Genomic DNA, 20,695 nt, shown 5'->3' on the forward strand with positions numbered 1-20,695 from the left:
ATTTTAATAGTTGTACTATCTAACACTCTAAAATGGTGCCATCTCTTAGACTTACTATAATAACTCAATCAATCTAGACAAAACATTTGCCATACCATGAAAATATAACTAAAATTTAGGTTAATAATAATATCAACCATTTATTATTTATTAATTTCATTATATAATTTTATCTTAGAAAAATTTCTTGCATAACTTATTATTTGTTATGTAATCATTTATCAACTTAAATTTAATTTAATAGAAAACAATAAATAATACGTTGCTATAATTTATATTATATAATTGGTTTTGATGTTTAAAAAAATAAATTTAAACATAATATAAGTCTTATATAATATTTTCATGTTTATTATAAAATGTTATCAACCTCTTAACATAATAGAATATGATAGCCAATGCAAAAAAAAATATTAATAATACCTAAAATTAAAGTTGTTACTATAAGAAACATATTGTTATAAATCCATCATTAAATCAATTTTATAAACCCTTCAAAATTGCGCCAACGATATACTAGAATAGTAACTCAACACATATACTAGAATAGTAACCTAACACATATACTAGAATAGTAACCCAACACAGACACTGTAGTATTTCCTATATCAAATTATAATTAAATTGGTTAACAATACTAACATACAAATTATCCTTGTCATCAAATAATATTAATTAACTTTTTCCCACAAGCCATAAATAATATTAGAAGAAATATTATAAGGAGTCCAATATTAAGAGAGTGAAATATTTGTTGATGTAAGTTTATATAAATTTCTTTTATATACTTTATCATGATAAGTTTATGACAAATAATGGTGAATAGATACATTGAAAGTAGTGAAGTAACCAATTTTCAAACTTAATCTAGTTAAAGTTTTAAATTCTAGATCCATTGTATAATTCCAAATTTAATGAAATGTATTTGTTTTTGAAGTCATTGTAATAGAATTTTTCTAATTTTAATAAAAAATATTTTAAATATGTTAAGTAAATAAAACTAACAAAGTATTGATCATAATAAGATGATAGTTTATTATTATATTGTTCACCTAGTGTTTACAGCCTTCTCAAAAGATAAACCTATTACATAAACAATAGTCCAACGCTGGAATTAAAGGTAACCTGCCTACCGACGTAATTACTTTAAGTGAACATTTGATACGAACCATTCATCATGCGTTGTCGGTGGTAAGATTCGCCTTCCGAGAGAAAGCAATTATTGTACCCACTTACTTTTACAAGTGCCACACCGACAAATATGGTCTGTGGATGCCACCTATTTTGCATAATAAATTATCAGGGCCCCACAAACAATTGATTGTGGTAAACAGATTTGCTTTATGTGAGGGCCCAACCACGAAACTTCTTCCTTTCCCGTTCAAATCAACGGACTACTTCCATTCAATGAATCGTAAAATAATATTTTAATAAAAACGAGAAGGGAAATATATGCAACTCAAATAAATCATCCAGATTTCAGTGCAGTTTTGTTTTGTTTTCAACCGATTGGCAAAATATTGCGATACAGAGACGCAGAGCGTCTTAGAGTTGGAGCTCACTGGTACGCACTTTGCACTTGTGGGATCGAGGGATTGGCCAAGTATTGACATATACAGACACACAGAAGTTGCAGCTGGTACGCACCACACAGAAGTTGCAGCTGGTACGCACTTTGCACTTGTGAGATCCAGGACGACCAAGATTTTGAGGGTGAGTTCAACCACGCAATCTCTCTCGCCTATTTCTTCACCTTTCATTTTTCTATCATAACTCTCTACTGTATCCCATGGCCTCTGCATCTGCATCTGCATCTCCTTCTACTTCATATGAGATCGGCAACAACTACTATCCATTTGACGTTTTTATTAACCATCGGGGTCCCGATGTCAAGAAAGGCCTCGCCAGCCATCTCTACCATAACCTTAGTAGACAAGGATTAAGGGTATTTCTTGACATCGAGGAATTGCAAGCCGGTGACAATTTAAAACCTCAAATCGAAGGGGCTATTAATACAGCCTCCCTCCATATTGCAATTTTCTCTCCAAAATACGCGGAATCACCCTGGTGTCTCAATGAACTCGTCCAGATGCTGGAGACCGGGAAAACAATAATTCCGGTCTTCTATAAGGTCAATCCTTCAGAACTTCGATGGGTGCGGAGTGGAAATGGAGTGTATGCTCAAGATCTGCGCATTCTCGCAAAGAAGAGAGCATTCGATTCTAAACCAAGACACGACTCCCATACTATTGAAAAATGGATGAACGCTCTTTCTGTTGTCGCAGAAATAAGCGGTTTTGAGCTGAACGCGTGTGACGGGTAAGGGAATTCAAGTCTCTCTGTTCTTCTTAGTTATTGACTGGATTGATTATTTGGTATGTCGTACTTTATTTCTGTACTTATGATTAAATTGTGAACAATATTCAGTGATGAGGGGCTGCTCGTCCAGAAGGTCGTTGAACAAGTTTTCATAGAGGTTGGGAAAACACCGCTGGATGTCGCTAAATATCCAACTGGCCTCAACGACAAAGTGGAGGATTTTGAGAGCACAGTGTTATCACAGCGCCAAAGCGAGCAATCTACAGCTGTTGGAATTGTGGGTCTTGGCGGGGTCGGAAAATCGACCCTCGCAAAGGAACTCTTCAATCGACACAGATCAAAGTATGATCAATCTTGTTTTCTCTCTGATGTGAGAGAAAATGCAGCCAAGGGCCTTCTAAACGAGTTGCAGAGCAGGCTTCTTAAAGACTTGGGTCAAGGAGATGTACACATAAGCAGCACCCATGAAGGCATAAAGACGCTCAAAAGACATCTCTCACATTCTCCCTGGGTTCTCGTGGTTATGGATGACGTTGATCATATGAGTCAATTAGATGCATTATTTTTACCAAGTAAACATGCCATTCATTCATCTAGCTTAATCTTAGTCACATCTAGGGACAAGGATCTTCTTATAAGCTCGGGTATTCGCGAGTGTTTTATATACAAGCAAACAGGACTAGATTCAGAACACTCGCGAGAGCTATTCTGTTCGCATGCCTTCAACCAGCCATATCCTGGTATGGGATTTAAAGAACTGGTTGAAGAGTTTTTGAATGCCTGCGACGGATTGCCACTGTCTCTCAAAGTCATTGGAGGACTTCTTTATGGAAAGAATTTGGAATATTGGAAAGCGCAACTACACAAAATCTCCAAAATACTTCCCAGTGATATCCTGGGCAGTCTCAAAATTAGTTATGACAGCCTGGATGAAGAGGAGCAGCATATATTCTTAGATATTGCGTGTTTCTTTATAGGAGAAGACAGGGATACCGCCATAAGAATATGGGACGGATCCCAGTGGCAAGGATGGCTGGGTCTTCGGAACCTAGAAAACAAATCCCTGGTGGAGGTGGACAGTAAGAACCGTCTAAGAATGCACGACCACCTTCGCGACCTGGGTAGACAGATCGCAAAAAGAGAAATTCCGCATCGGCTTTGGCGGTCAGATGACATTGTGTCCGACCATTCACCTGTACGTATTTTGCAGCTTTCGTCCAGCTTTATCAAACTTGTGTTTCTCCTGCTTTTTATTTTAAAAACTTTGCCATATTGTCAATCTTGACTCTAACAGCCCCGAATGGACAATTCAGGTGCGGGGAATCAGCATGGTCGACAGGACTGACCCTGCAGAATCTTTGGAAATACCAACTAATATGCGTGAATTGCAGCTGCTTAGGGCTCAAGGTAATAGCGTGGAAAGAATATTAAATGTTCCACAGCCACCCAATCCAGTGTGGCTCCACTGGGATTCCTGTCCGTATTTCTCCCTACCTTCCTGGATTTCTCTAAAGAATTTGCGAGTTTTGCATATAGAAGGGGAAGAAATGGAAACACTCTGGCAAAATCAATCTCAGGTAGTCATGTTGTTTCTTCACATTCACAAAACTGTTTGTTTTGTTTTTTCTTCAAATTGTAAAAATTGCTTTGCTCTTCAGTTTTGTCTTGTCTTCGCATACATTACCAGAGTGTTGAAATGGAGAGGATAAAACCCACGTTCGAACATGTGAACATTGCAGGCACCTCTGCAGTTGAGGGAATTGAATATTGATGCTCGCCTTTGGAATGTTCCAAAGTCCATTGGAACGCTCAAGCACCTTGAAAAATTTGTCCTGCAATGGACGGGTGGATGGTTGGACGGTGTTCCTCTTGAAACTTTGCCAGACGAAGTCTGTGGTATGCATTCCTTGAAACTCTTGAAGTTAGAGCAATGTAAAAATATCAGGTTTCTCCCAAATTCAGCGGGAAATTGGAAGAACATCCAACGTATCTACTTGCACAGGTGCTCCGCCCTACAGGGACTCCCAGATTCAGCTGGGAACTGGACGAGCCTCAGAGAAATCAATATAAGCAGCTGCTCCGCCCTACAGGGACTCCCAGATTCAGCTGGGAACTGGACGAACCTCACAGAAATCGACTTGAGCCAGTGCTCTGCTCTGCAGGGGCTCCCAGATTCAGCTGGGAACTGGACGAACCTCAAAAAGATCGACTTGAGAGAGTGCTCCGCTTTGCAGGGGCTCCCAGATTTAGCTGGGAACTGGACGAACCTCACAGAAATCGACTTGAGGCACTGCTCCGCCCTGCAGGGGCTCCCAGATTCGGCTGGGAACTGGACGAACCTCAAAAAGATCGACTTGAGAGAGTGCTGCACTTTGCAGGAGTTCCCAGATTCAGCTGGGAACTGGAGGAACCTCACAGAGATGATCTTGACCGACTGCTACGCCCTGCAGGGGCTCCCAGATTCAGCTGGGAACTTGACGAACCTCAAAAAAATCGACTTGACATGCTGCCTCACTTTGCAGGGGCTCCCAGATTCAGCTGGGAACTGGACGAACCTCACAGAGATGATCTTGAACAACTGCTGGGCCCTGCAGGGGCTCCCAGATTCAGCTGGGAACTGGACGAACCTCACAGAAATCGACTTGTGCCACTGCTCCCCCCTGCAGGGGCTCCCAGATTCAGCTGGGAACTGGACGAACCTCACAGAAATCAACTTGAAGTACTGCTTCGCCCTGCAGGGGCTCCCAGATTCAGCTGGGAACTGGACGAACCTCACAAAAATCAACTTGAGCTACTGCTCCGCCCTGCAGGGGCTCCCAGATTCAGCTGGGAACTGGGCGAACCTCAAAAAAATCGACTTGAGCGAGTGCTCCACTTTGCAGGGGCTCCCAGATTCAGTTGGGAACTGGACGAACCTCAAAAAGATCGACTTGAGAAAGTGCTCCGCTTTGCAGGGGCTCCCAGATTCAGCTGGGAACTGGACGAACCTCACAGAAATCAACTTGAGCAACTGCTCCGCCCTGCAGGGGCTCCCAGATTCAGCGGGGAACTGGACGAACCTCACAGAAATCAACTCGAGCAACTGCTCCGCCCTGCAGGGGCTCCCAGATTCAGCGGGGAACTGGACGAACCTCGAAACAATCATAGATTCAGCTGGGAACAGGAAGATATTCAAAATGCCGAGGTTATCTACTCCATTTTTTAAGCCGAGGTTTTGATATGAAAAACAATTCATAATTGCAGCTCCGTCATTAACCTTCAAAGGAATAGCCTACATGTATGTATTCTGTCATCACTACCTGTTAGCTCGACATTTTCCTTCAAATTTTGGCGGGCTTAAATATTTTTGCCGTCTATAAGGTGAAGAAGATAAAGTATATTGAGTGGATTTCATTTACTCCATTCTCAAGCACAATTTATCATTATTAATGTATGATTTATCTTTATAAATAATAATTATATTATTTCCATTATTTTTATATGCATCAATATAGTTTCATATAATTCAAAGATCTTAAAGTTTGAGTAATTCAATTTTTTTTTTTTTTAACATAAAATAATACAAATATGTTTTTATTAATAAATTAAATTTAAATGGATCTATAATATTATTATTAAATTTAAATATTATAAAAAGATATTTATAATTTTCTTAAATTAAGTTGATGTAAGACTTAGTTGATTAAAATTTTAATTAATTTGTAATGTAATATGGCAATATGGATACCTTTAGAGGTTATGGAAATTGGAAAAAATCATTCATTTCAGACAAATATTTTTTTTTCAGAGGAAAAAAACCAGTATAGATTTATATTAAGAAAATATAAAAGGTCTTCAGTACATAAGACAGATGAATGAGCTGTAAGATAAAGCCCTCCACTATTTGCTGAATAACAATAGACAGATAGTCCAAGTCAACCAGTGACTGAAACAGGAAAAACGTAAGACAGATGAAAGAGCTATAAGATAAAACCCCCCACTATTTGCATAATAACAAAAGACAGATAGTCCAAATCAACCAGTGACTGAACCAGGAAAAACCCATAAAACACATCTATATAGCCCGCTTGTCCAAGATTGCCACAGATTACAAAACTGGAAGAAACAGCCCACATAATGTAGAAGGATCCGACAGCTTCTCCTTTTAACGGAGATCCAAAAAGTCTAAAACCATTGGTGCCAGAAATTAAGCAACCGCAGAGTCATGTATCATGAGCATTTGGCGAGAGGACATTTTGGTGAGAAGATTCATGGAAAGCCAGGATCTTCTGAAGAATAGCATGTAGGGGTTCAGTTACTTTAGAAATGTGTAAACTAGCAATTGCACGTGAGGTTGCAAATGAAATGTTGTAAGGCAATAGCATATAGTACTGATTAATGTTTCTTTGACAATTGTTAAAATATAGAAAAATATCAAGAAAAGGCAAGGAACATGCTACAATTAAATCTTACTGCAATACTACTTCTTTGAGCCTTACAAATCATGAGTCTTATGTTGAAGAAATTGATTGTGATTTGCTACCTTCAAAATTAGAGGTTGTTTTGGTACAGTTCCTCGATATTTATTCTTGATCACTTCCTCCTGCTATAAACAACCTTAATCAGTACAAAGAAATTTTTTTTATAGTTTGAAACATGTGTCTACAAAGGACTATAACAATTTTGTAAATAAACAACACTTTGGAAAAGGAAATACATTTTTTTGTAGGGAATTATCCTACCTTGTACAAGTCCAAGACTCTTTTTGTTTTGTTTTGTTTTAGGGAACTCATTTATCATCCTCAAACACATACAATTTGAAACAAAGACCAGAAATCTCAAATTATAAGCTATTTTTACTAATTTTACCAAAATTAGAACTTTGGTCGCAAAAATACACTGCAACATAGAACTTCGAATGAAAAAAAAGACTGAGATTCCACATGCAACAACATAACAACAAATTGGTTTTACTCCCAAGCCAATTTGACTACCCAATCAGGGAAAAAAAGATTGCTTTTTAATTGGACACATTTTCAACCAACTCATTCCCTAGTTCATAGGTTCCCAATCCTTTTGTATCTAGTAAATCCTAAATAACAAGTCCCTGTAGTTCTTGGCAAAGGACACAAGGATTATCTACTTATGTAACCCATCTTGTGCATTTGTCTTTTTATATAAATAAAAACTCCTAGTTTTTGTTTAAATTTTTTTATGTTACTCAATGGTATTATTATAATAATGATTTCTATCAAATTGTTGTTAATATCGCCCCTCAAATTTTAATCTTGTTCCAAGCATAAATTAAAGTTATAAAGTCAATCCTAATATTTGTTGAATTTTGACTTGAGTGGCTTTGAATCTAGTAAATCATGAATAGCAAATTATTGCAACTCCCTAGCAAGATAGTACAAAGATTAGCTACTTGTGTAAATCCATCTTGTACATTTGTTGCTTTTTATATAAATAAAATTTATAGAATTTATGTTAAAAAAGGTTTACTCAATGGTGTTATTATACAATGGTTCAAAATTTTATAACTTCTATAAAACAATTGAAGACTTTTATACAAGTTCCCATCTTTCACCATATTGATAAGAAACCGATAGTGCAAACTATCTTACTATCTATTAATCAAATATGATATTACATAGATACATGAGTATTGTCTCATGATAAGAAAACTATCTTGGACACACAATCTGTTGGTTGAGTGAATATCTCAACCACACACAAAGTTAGGAACATAGTTAGGAACAGACTCCTCCAAATAGAAATAGTCACAATTAAAACAAGTAAGAATTACATATTCCAACACACCCCCTTAATGAGTACTTGTCTCAATATCAATCTGCAAAGTCTAGTTGTGGTCAAACATAACAAAAAAATATGTTGATGTCCATATAAAGGAGCAACCATCCACCAGAATACATGGGTGCTAACCGCTGCAATCGTCAGTCTTGTAGGATGTCCTTCGCACACATGATTCTGTCAACCATTATAACTGCATAAATGTACCTATACCTGTAAATCCCCCTCCAATATCACCATGGGTTTTATCGGATTACCCGTAACCATGCTCTAGGTTTTATCGGATCACCCTCAACCATGCCAACAAGGGCTCTCAGCCACAACCTTGCCACTAGGGCACTCCGGCGACTCTGGGCTACAAACCTGCCACTAGGGCACTCCAGCGACTCTGGGCTACAAACCTGCCACTAGGGCACTCCAGCGACTCTGGGCTACAAACCTGCCACTAGGGCACTCCAGCCACTAAGGCACACCAAAAGACATGACTCAAACAGGCCGAGGGTTTTCTCGGCTAACCCTAAACCATGCTAACAGGAATCTATGTCCCACTTCACTCTTACATGTGGTTTTTAGCTTACCACAAACCGACACTGCAAATACAAAGTGGTTTTTAGATTACCATGAATTGTATGGGGTTACACATGCCTTATCAGGCTTACATTTCACACTCGAGCTCTTGGAGTTACCAGGTACATACTTTACAAAGACCATTATAAAACATGCTAGATTTGCTTACTAATAAATGTATGTGACACATACTACATCATGAGTTTATTCTACAAACTCACACTAATTCACACAAACTCGATTGTCCATCATCCTCCAATATTTGTGTAGAATTTCCCACTGTAGATCAATAGATTATGCAATATACTAAAGCAAAATACAAGATCTACTTCTACAACAAACTTTGCGGAAGCTTAATCAAATATGAGCAAGATCAAATAGAAAACATATAACTGAGAATGAGAAAGCAATCAAACATGAACACAGAAGAATACTCTAGGGAAAGCCTTAGCCTAAAACCCCAATCTCTATAATATCGTACAAGTGGAAATATGTCCAAATTACAGAAATAATCAGCCCACAAGCTATCATTCTCTCTTTGCAATCAAACAATACAACTCACAGACTAAATAGACACAACATATGTCTTCCTCCAGCCCTCCAAGCCTCCTATTTCCTTGCGCAGTTTTTCTTGGCATCTAGTGATGCCACCTGTGTGTATTGGCCTCATCACACACTCACTAAACTGAAGAAGTAACTGCGCAATCTCTAAGGAATGAATTCCTTCTGCATGCAAGAGATATCCTCCAAGGAATATTCCTGCAACTGATAGTACACTGTCCCATCACCTGATCTCAACTGGGTCTCTGATTGAACTGACATGCATGAGTTATTTATGAGAGAATATTCAGTTATCTGAAGTGCAGCAGTTACATGCATGCATGCATTAACTAACTGAACTCACAATTAGTTCAACAAACTATTTGAACTAATCTAACTGGACTTAACTCAGATAACTGAGCTAACTAATTACAACTCAAAGTACAACTCATCATCATCTCCTTTAATCAAGGGATAACTTCCTCAATCAATGGAGAAACTATTGCATGTCTTCACATAGACTTCATGTTTGATTTCCTACAACTAATTAACTCATGATGAATTAATTAATTATTTTACAAACAGCTGCTAAGATCAAATTTGAATTTTACTTCTCTATTTTAGTTTAGGGACTGACTAAAATAGGAAGGTAGCTCGAAATGCTATTTATAGCAGTGCTATTTTTAGCACTTCTATTTTTAGAATTTATTGTTGCTATTTTCAACACTCCCTCTCAACAAGAAATGGAGTATCAGTAACCCCAATCCTGTCTCTGTGGAACTCGAACTTGCATTTTGACAATGCCTTTGTCAAAATATCTGCGTCTTGTTCCTCGGTCGAAACATACAACAACAACATGATCCTCTTGACTACACAGTCTCGAAGATGGTGATACCGGATATCTATGTGCTTGGACTTGTCATGAAAAACTGAATTCTCAGAGAGTTTGATACAACTCTGATTATCATAGTAGATCACTGTAGGATCCATCCTCTGACCAAACAATCCCACTAGAAAATTTCGCATCCAAATGGCCTCACATGCAGCTTGACTAGCAGCCATGTATTCAGCCTTTGCTGAGCTAAGTGCAACTGATCTCTGTTTCCTGTTGTACCAGGAAACTGCAGCTAAACCAAGGTTGAAGATTCCTCCAAAAGTGCTCTTCCAGTCTGATGGACTCCCTGCCCAATCTGCATCTGTGAAGCCTTGAAGCTTCACTCCCTTTGTCCATCTGTACCACAAATCATACTGAGATGTGCCTCTGAGGTATCTCAACACATGCTTCGCTGCCTTCCAAAACAACTTGGTAGGCTGAACCATAGCATGACTCAACTGGTTCACCACAAAGCATAATTCGGGTCATGTGTTCACCAAATACATAAGTGAACCCACCAGCTACCGATAAACAATAGCAGCTACTACCTCACCTGAAGTAGCATCCTCCTTCCTCCAGTTCCCAGCTAGAGGAGTCTGCATGGGTTTGCACTTCTCCATATGCAACCACCTGAGGATCTCATTGGAATACTTGCCTTGAGACACAAAAACATCTCCATCTCTCTACCACACTTCCATGCCTAGAAAGTAGTGCATAAGACCCATATCTTTCATTTCGAACTCTCTTGCAAGGCCCTCCTTGCAAGACTAGATCAGCTGAACATCACCTGTCAAAACCAGATCATCGACATAAAGAACAATGATCGATGACTTACCTTCTACCATGATGTGGTAAAGGTTCACATCTACTTCACTTTTGGTGAAGCCCAACCTGGTGAAATAGCTGTCGATCCTGGTGTACCAAGCACGGGGTGGTTGCTTCAGCCCATACAAAGCCCTCTTGAGTCTGCACACATGCGACTCACGATCGAAGGTCTTGAAACCTTTTGGCTGCTCAATGTACACCTCCTCCTCAATCTTCCCATTGAGGAATGTTTTCTTCATGTCCATCTGATGGATCCTCCAACCCATCTGAGCTGATAGTGCCAACATCGATCTGATAGATGAGTACCTTGCTATAGGAGCAAAGGTCTCATTGTAGTCGACCCCCTCAACCTGTGAGAAACCACGGGCAACAAACCTTGCCTTGTGTTTCTCAACGCTGCCATTAGCCACCTGCTTTACCTTGTAAAGCCATATGGAAATCACCACTGACTTGTTCTGAGGTCTTGGGACAACATCCCAAACACAGTTCCACACCATGGAGTCGTACTCCTGCACCATTGCATCAACCTAGACTGGTTGTTACACTGCCTCCTCGAATGAAGAAGGCTAAGAATCTGCACACTCCCCAACCAGGGCCATGTAACTAGTGTACCGCTCAGGCGACTGATCCAGGGATCTTTTGCTTATAGATGTATGAAAAGAGTCACATGTGAAAATTGCAACTTAACATAGAAATTTAATGTGCACATAAGAAAGGAGAAGAGACACATAAAGGCACAAAAATAAGACACCAAGACTTGATAGCAGAGTTTGTCCAATGTGGACTACGTCTTTGGGCCCTGCTCGATCAATGAGGAAGCCTTCATTGATTAAATGGCATGAAAAGAAGAGAATACAATCACCAATTACATAAAAGGAGTCTATACCTCCATTCTGAAATATGGTTGAGAAAAGGAGGGCTCAGATGAAGAAATGGATAGCACCACTGCGTTCGTGGCATCGAGAAAGGCAGAAACCATATAAAATTTGCTCAATTCAGACAAAATGATCAATAGACCCTCCTGCAAGCTGCTGCGTCGAACTACGTACAAAAAAATCCTCTCCTCCATACTTTTCCAATCATCGGGCTTTTATAATGTCTCAAGGCCACTTAAATCGGGTTGTTTTATTTATAATAGAGGCTGGTTAGGTAGAAGGGTCGGTGGGCACAACAAAACCCCAAAAAATGGCTTTTTATCGTTTAAAACAATAATACATAAAAACCCCATAAAACACTGAAAATCTGACCAAAACTGCAAAAGCCAGACTTCAAATATATCAAATCGGACCTATAAGTCCATCGGGTCCGGTCCTCATCACAAATCGCTATCACTAAAGTCCATCGCCGATCACCGATACGCCGATTAGATCTGGACTGTTGATCTGTCCCTTGATTGGACGGTCCACATTGCATCGCATCGCTCCTTGGTATCGGAGATCGTCGATTTGCCGACCGCCAATTTAATCCTGGCCATCAATCTGTTTCTCGATCCAACGACTAAGATTGCACGTCATTGATCGACAGATCGCAATCGCAACGGCCCAGAGGTCCTGGTCTTGTGCCCTGTGTTTCGCTGACTTGATTCGCTGACACCGATATCAGTGATTGCTATATCGTCGCTCTGAAGCCCACGATATCGCCGATTTCTAGTCTTCCTCCGACCTGATAGATCGACGATCCTTGATCGAGGGTTGTTAAGTCTGCCCCTTGCACGTTTTTCGATGTGATTTCCCTTTTAAAGCTAAAAACCCATTTTTTAGGGAAAAAGCCATATTTTCCAAAGGATCAAAGTAATCTTCTTTCTGCCATAACTTCATCATCCGGACTCGGATTGGAGTGTCATTCACACCGTTGGAATCAGGGTGACGAGCACTTCGATTTGATGTCAAGATACTTGCCTTTCTGCCACTTTGAATTTTGAGCTTTTCCATGCCACTGTGTTTGAAGATCCACCTGGATTAATCCTCCCCATTGAGGAGCTTTTGGACTGCCAAAAGCTTTTATTAGTCAATTGGCAAGTGAGGGAATTGTTCCCTCACTCTTTCTTTCTCCAACCATTTTTCCTTGCTAGGGTGCATCCCCTTGAAACCAACTCGAAGGTATTCCACATCTCCTCGTCGTGAAGTCCTGGTTCTTCTGTTGAGAATGATGTCTTCAGGTAACTCATCGAGATATTCTGGTGCAAAATCATCAACTGTAGGAACTGTGCCCACCTCCTCGGTATCCATAATCAAAGGTGGTTCATACAGGTTTAAGTTCTCCACATTCACTATTGAGTACATCTGCATATATATCGGCAAATCAAGATGAAAGGCATTATTTCCAATCTTCTCCAAAATGGTAAATGGTCCATACTGGATTGGTCACAACTTCTTCCCTTCTCCCTTCATCCTGTCTTTGTTGATATGGAACCACACCTGGTCGCCCACTTGAAATTGATGGTCGACTCGGTGTTTATCATGTCGAGCCTTGTAACGGGCTTGACTTTTCTGCAACTGCTCTTGTACTACTTGGTGAATCAATTGGATTCGCTGAATGAACTGCTGAGCTTTGTCCTTGTCATTACGTCCACTGGAGTCATCTTCCCTTCCAAAGACCATATCAAAAGGGTCCTTTGGCAGGTAACCAAAACATGTCTCAAATGGTGAACGCTATGTAGATGAATGCACTGCTCGGTTGTAGGAATGTTGCACATATGGGAGATGCTCATCCCACAACTTAGGATGTTTCCCACAATAGCCTCGTAACAAGTGTACCATGGTGCGGTTGACAACCTCTGTCTATCTGTCAGTCTGTGGATGAAATGTCGTGCTTCTTTTCAGCTTGGTGTCCATCATCTTCCACAAGCTGGTCCAAAACTCTCCGAGAAAGCAAGAGTCTCGATCTGACACAATCGATGTGGGCAACCCAAAATGGACCCAAACATGCTGAAAGAAAAGATAAGTAGTCTGCTCTATAGTGATTTGCTTTTTACAAGGCATTAGAATACACATCTTACTAAAATGGTCCATGATGACATACAAATAGTCATGACTCTTTCTAGAAAAAGGTAAACCTTCTACAAAGTCCATTGACACACTTTCCCATGGACGACTGGGAATAGGGAGTGGTGTGTAGAGCCCGAGTCTTCTATTAGAGGGCTTTGAAACAGAACACATCACACAACCCTTTACATAGCGAGTCACAATGTTCTTCATGTGAGGCCAAAAAAAAAATATTTGTACATGACATAAAGTCTTTTCGACACCAAAGTGTCCAAACACGAGAGGTGTGGGCCTCTCGAATTACATGTACTCTTTCCCCTGTGGGAATACACAATTTGCCAAGGTGATACAACAGTTTCCCCTGCAAGTGATAGTTTTCCACCTGAGAACCATGGGTTAGTTTTGCATAAATCTCCTTAAAGTCATCATCGTTAGCATATTGTTTAGCATAACTCTCAAAAGATAACAGAGCATTATGCAAAATAACAGAAGCAAAAATAGGAGGGCGAGATAGCATATCGGCCACTTTATTGCTAGTACGCTTCTTATACTTTATTACTAGATGAAAATTCTGAAGAAAGCCCATCCACCTGAAATGATGAGATTGTTGCAACTGGTCTATGACTAAAGGTACTGCAAGGGCTGATGTTCTGTATGGATGATGGTCTCCTTGCCGATCAGGTAGTGTTTCCACTTTTTTACACTCTGGACCAAAGCATAAAGATCCTTGTCATAAGTGGGATAGTTTATCACAGCTTGAGAAAACTTCTCAAAATGGTAACAAATCGGCTTGTTTTGCTGCATCAATACAACTCCCATGGCATAACCGTTGGCATCAGTTTCGATCTCGAATGGCTGTTGGAGATCGAGTAAGGCTAAGACTGGCGCGGTGCTAATATTTTCCTTCAATGTTTCGAAGGACTTTTATTGTCTTCCTCCCCATTGGAAGACCTGTTTCACACTCATCAGTGTGTGCAAAGGTGCTACAATAACAGAGAAATTAGCAATAAATATCCTCCAATACTGGACTGCACCTAAAAAGCTGCGGACCTCGGTTACACTAGTAGGCTTAGGCCAATTTAGAATTGCTTCAATTTTAGAAGGATCAATCTTTAACTGACCCTGACCAACAATATGACTTAGGTAATCCAAAGAGGTTTTCCCGAACTCACACTTTGACAATTTTACAAAGAGTTTTTCTTTTTTCAGTACTTCAAGTACTTTGTTTACATGACACACATGTTCAACCCAACTTTTACTAAAGACAAGTATATCATCTAAATATACAAGAACAAATTCATCAATGAAAGGCTGAAAGAGATCATTCATGACCCTCATAAAAGTGGCTGGAGCATTGCAAAGTCCGAATGGCATCACCATCCATTCGAACAACCCCTGTTTGGTCTTGAAGGCGGTTTTCCACACGTCCTTTTCTACAATTTGGACTTGGTGATAACCACTGCGCAAATCCAATTTGGTGAAATAAACAACATTCTTTAATTGATCTAATAAATCATCTATGCGTGGAAGAGGGTAACGATTTTTCACCGTAATTTTGTTTAGTGCGCGGTAATCCACACACATCCTCCATGTGCTATCTTTCTTTGGGACTAAGACAATTGGTGAGCCACACGGAGAAGTGCTCGGCCTGATGACCCCTTAGTCCAGCAATGCCTGCACTTGTTTCTTGATTTCCCCCATCTCAATGGTCGACATCCTGTACATGCCAATATTCGGTAAAGGAGCGTCATGCTATAAATGGATCTCATGTTGGATTTCCCTCTTCAGAGGTAATCCCTTCGGTTCCTGAAACAGCTCATCATAATTAGAAATTAATTTAGATAATTCCTATTTATGTTCCTGATCACAGAAAAGGAACCATTGTATATTAGGAAAAGGAAAAGGAACCATTGTATATTAGTGCAGAGCTAGTGAGCCCAAAGGTTTTCATTAGCAAGCATCACCTCATCTCCAGTGATGCTACTTTAGCACCCAAATACATTGCTACCCAGGAGAAAGCCATTCTACACTTTGAAGACACATTCAGGATGTTGGGAACAAAAACTCTGCAAGCTTTCTAAAGGAGATGGCATGCCTTAAAATAACCACGGTTGATGGGACACTTATTCCAAGCTTAATGTTGGGCAAAAAACAGTGTTGGGGATCACTTGTGGTTAATTAATGGCTAAGGAAATTGACTAAGGCTTTGGAAAGGAAAAATGACATTATGACACATTTATTTATGAAAATAATGGAAATTAGGAGAAAAGGGAGGTGAAAGGTCACAAGTTGCATGTGAGGAGGAAATTGAAGGAAAATAATGGAAAATGAAGAAAATAGAGGCCTCATTAATAAAAAGTCTTATGAGGATCAATTCACAGACTTTTGTCAGTTCAGTATTGGAGCTCTCCCCCTATTCTCTCTCTCTCATACTCTTGGATACTTAGATTTTTCTTGGAGCACTCTTGGAGGGTGTGGCATACTTGGAGTTTTGGAGAAAGAAGGCAAAGGAAGAGTAGGAAAGCGTAGGAGGACATCGGGATTAACAACTACAACGGGTTTTGCTTGTAGGTATTGAGTTGCATGTGTGTTTTCCTCATTAGTTTTGGCATGCATGGCATATGCATGTAGTTTATTGGACATGATCTGTCATTGGCATGAAGCATTTCCTGGATTGACAATGGATTTTCCTAGCCTTACCACTTCTTGGATTGTCATGGTGTTGTGGGTTTATTTCCATGTTTTTTTGTTGGTTCTCATGTTTCCTTTAGCTTGGGTTGAGTTACTAGTTCCTGGAGCCTTGGTTGGACAAACACTCTGGAGCCCTGTAACAACTTAAGTTGAGTTACTAGTCCTAGAGCCTTAGTTGGACAAACACTTTGGAGCCCTTGGTGGGTTGAGTTACTAGTCCTAGAGCCTTGGCTGGACAAATGATCTGGAGCACTGTATAAGATGTGGATTGAGTTACTAGTCCTAGAAACCTTGGTTGGAACAAACGTTGTGGAGCCCTGGAAGGCTTAGGTAGAGACCAATATGATGATGGTTTTGTGATGTCAAACTGTGAGGTGGAATCACTGTTTGATGGGTTGAGGTGGTTTGTCTATGGAAGCCTTGAATGGTTTTTGATTGATGTGTTTTATGAGATCCCACATTCATGCTTGGAATATGGCACAAGGGTGACTGGCTAAAGATATATTTTTCTCAACCATGTCTACGGTCGGGTGGTTCGTGCAAGTCCCATAACTAGTTGGCCTTTGCATCATTAATATGAGGTTATTTCTCCTTATTATTTCATGAGTATTATACTGGTTTATATGTGGATCATATGGCTGTTGTTTCCTTGGTATTTCTGTTGTTATTATGCTGGTTATGAACAAGTATTATGGTAGTGGCTATATATCTCTCTCATCATATTTTCACTTGTGAATGAATGGACAATGTATCTATGGCCCAATGGATGAATTGGTAGCTAATGTGTTGAGGCATCAATGCTTCTTAGTGATTCTTAGATGAGTATGAGACCTCTATGCTTAGATATGTTGTTTACACATGTAGATTACACATTCATGATATGTTTGAAGAAATGCCTGTCATGGCTAGTAGGGATCCAGTAAAACCCTTGTTCAAGTAATTTCATTTGTATCATCGTTCCAGTGTTATATATTTTTTTTTTGAAGGTGTCATTTAGTTCTAGGCAATGATATGGGCTTTGGGCCTGAAAAAGTGGCTCAAAACCTAGGGATGTAGGCACAACATTAAGCAAAAAAATCCCTGGACACTAGCATACCATGTTGTGGGAGCGTTCAGAGCCTTCTAGATGCATGCATGCCCATATCATGCGAGTGCCCAAGGGTTAATTGGTCTAAACACTCAATGAGACTCAGGGGCTAGTTACCTAAGAGGTTGGGATGGTTCCTGGGAGTCATGTCGCTGATGTGGGAAGTTTGTATGGTGTGTTTCCATCAACTCCACTTCCTTAAGGTGAATTAGGAGGTCAAATCATATCATAGTAACTTCTCATCACATGTTTACCCCAGTTGGACAGTTACTTGGGTAGATGTGGGAGGAGGGCATTACAGATGATGATGATGATTAACATCCATTAAGAGTGAATATGGTCTGTTAGACCTTTATAACACATAAAGAGATTACTCAAAATTCTTTGGAATTTTATTTACATGCTTGAAAAACATTAAGAGAAACATTTTAATATCAACATAGTTTTTTCGAGTTTAAAGGTCAAGAAGGTTGTTGTCAAAAATATTGAAATTTAGATATGTATGCACTAGACAATGTAAGAGAACTTAGCGATTTTCATATTCAACCCTTTTAGTGTTATATAGGTGACAAACACTTTCCTCCCATGGTGTTTTTGGAATTGACGAATCCCTAGTTTAACTATGAAGATCATGAAAATTTATTATTATTTTAACAATGTTTATTTTATTCTTTACACTACTCAGAAAAAAGTTTGGATATGTTTAGTTTTTGAGATTTAGTTTGATCAACCCTTGATATAATATTTTAGTTTCCTTTTACCCTATAACACTTTATCAACCCACTATTTAATAATAATTAAATTTTGTTGCCATAATATCTTTAATAATAATGTCATTATTCTTCAAAATGATCTCCTCCTTTATCTCTAAATGGTCTAGCCAAGGTTGGGCATCCTTATGCCATCCCATTTGAGTTGAAGGTGTTTTTGGTTAGAGTTACAAACAATTGTTCGGTGTTATTTAACCTCTTCTTGCACATATGATATTGTTTCCATGCTTTCAATAGGGAAAGACATGCTTTGATGAAGAGGATATGAAATTAGGGTGCATTTCCTTAATTCTCAACATAAACAAAATAAGTAACTATGAAAATTATTAAAATTGTTGTAATAATAATTAAAAAAAAAAGATATTATGTCATTTTAATAGTTGTACAGATATAACACTCTAAAATGGTGCCATCTCTTAGACTTACTATAATAACTCAATCAATCTAGACAAAACTTTTGCCATACCATGAAAATATAACTAAAATTTAGGTTGATAATAATATCAACCATTTATTATTTATTAATTTCATTATATAATTTTATCTCAGAAAAATTTCTTGCATAATTTATTATTTGTTTTGTAATCATTTATCAACTTAAATTTAATTTAATAGAAAACAATAAATAATATATTGCTATAATTTATATTTTATAATTGGTTTTGATGTTTAAAAAAATAAATTTAAACATAATATAAGTCTTATATAATATTTTCAAGTTTATTATAAAATGTTATCAACCTCTTAATACAATAGAATATGATAGCCAATGCAAAAAAAAATACTAATAATACCTAAAATTAAAGGTGTTACTATAAGAAACATATTGTTATAAATCTATCATTAAATCAATTTTATAAACCCTTCAAAATTGGGCCAACGATATACTAGAATAGTAACTCAACACATATACTAGAATAGTAACCTAACACATATACTAGAATAGTAACCCAACGCAGACAATGTAGTATTTCCTATATGAAATTATAATTAAATTGGTTAACAATACCAACATACAAATTATCCTTGTCATCAAATAATATTAATCAACTTTTTACTACAAGCCATAAATAATATTAAAAGAAATATCATAAGGAGTCCAATATTAAGACAGTAAAATATTTGTTGATGTAAGTTTATATAAATTTCTTTTATATACTTTATCATGATAATTTTATGACAAATAATGGTGAATAGATACATTGAAAGTAGTGAAGTAACCAATTTTCAAACTTAATCTAGTTAAAATTTTAAATTCTAAATCCATTATATAATTCCAAATTTAATGAAATGTATTTGTTGTTGAAGTCATTGTAATAGAAATTTTCCAATTTTAATGAAAAATATGTTAAATACTTAAAGCATGTCATCTTCAAAATAGAATGTGTAAATTATAATGTGATAATAAGTAAATAAAATTAACAAAATATTGATCAAATAAATAAGATGATAGTTTATTATTATATTGTTCACCTATTGTTTACAACCTTTTCAAAAGATAAACCTATTACTTAACATACTATATCTACCTTTTCAAAAGATAAACCTATTACTTAACATACTATATCTTTGAAAACTTATAGTTTTAGACTTTTTTTTTTTTTTTTGTCTCACAAAGTATTAATTAAGGAGATATGTAAATACTATCAAAACATGATGTCATTTCACATTCATCAAATGTGCTCACAAAAAACATGGTAGGGTAGGAAGTTGATGTTGAAAAGTGTCTTACCTTTGAAGTATGCCAAAATTAACAACCTTCTAATCCCTCACATATCTCGCAATAGAATAGAAAGTGATGTAAGCTAGAAAATCTTCCTCATGTCTAAAATATACATCGCAAAAATGAAAAAAACATAAAACAAATGAGATTCATCCTTTTATGGGAAGAAATAAATAATTATCATAAAAAAACATAAAATATAATTGTATATAAAACTTACCTATTAAAAAATAAATAATCAAATGATCAGTGTTAAAAAATCCTTCCATATAACATCTTTGCATATAAGCACTCAAAAACAAACATCTTTATATATCAAAACAATCTCCCTTTTGATCAATAATTAATCAACCAATTAATATCTATTAACTTTTTAACTATTATATCTAATTATACTATAGTAAAATATAATCAATATAATTACCCATAATTATATCAACAAACTTATATTGGCGCATAAATTATGTTAAACACTATCCTACTTACCTTTAAAGAAACACAATTTAAGAAACAAGGGTTAAGAAA

At 37.7% G+C, this 20,695-nt stretch overlaps 1 protein-coding gene across 1 annotated transcript; it reads left to right on the forward strand.

Moving 5' to 3' along the window:
* The first annotated feature begins 1,451 nt into the window (after positions 1–1,451).
* On the forward strand, positions 1,452–5,716 carry LOC149212798 (disease resistance protein Roq1-like). Its single transcript, XM_089391911.1, has 4 exons — positions 1,452–2,319; positions 2,428–3,514; positions 3,633–3,896; positions 4,059–5,716. The coding sequence occupies exons 1-4, from the start codon at positions 1,790–1,792 to the stop codon at positions 5,535–5,537; spliced, it is 3,360 nt and encodes a 1,119-aa protein (XP_089248037.1). The 5' UTR covers positions 1,452–1,789; the 3' UTR covers positions 5,538–5,716.
* Positions 5,717–20,695: the final 14,979 nt, after the last annotated feature.

The sequence above is a fragment of the Pinus tabuliformis genome, chromosome 1_1, assembly GCF_031772625.1.
Source record: "Pinus tabuliformis cultivar Carrire ecotype Pingquan chromosome 1_1, CPIR1, whole genome shotgun sequence".
NCBI classification, from domain to species: Eukaryota; Viridiplantae; Streptophyta; class Pinopsida; order Pinales; family Pinaceae; genus Pinus; species Pinus tabuliformis.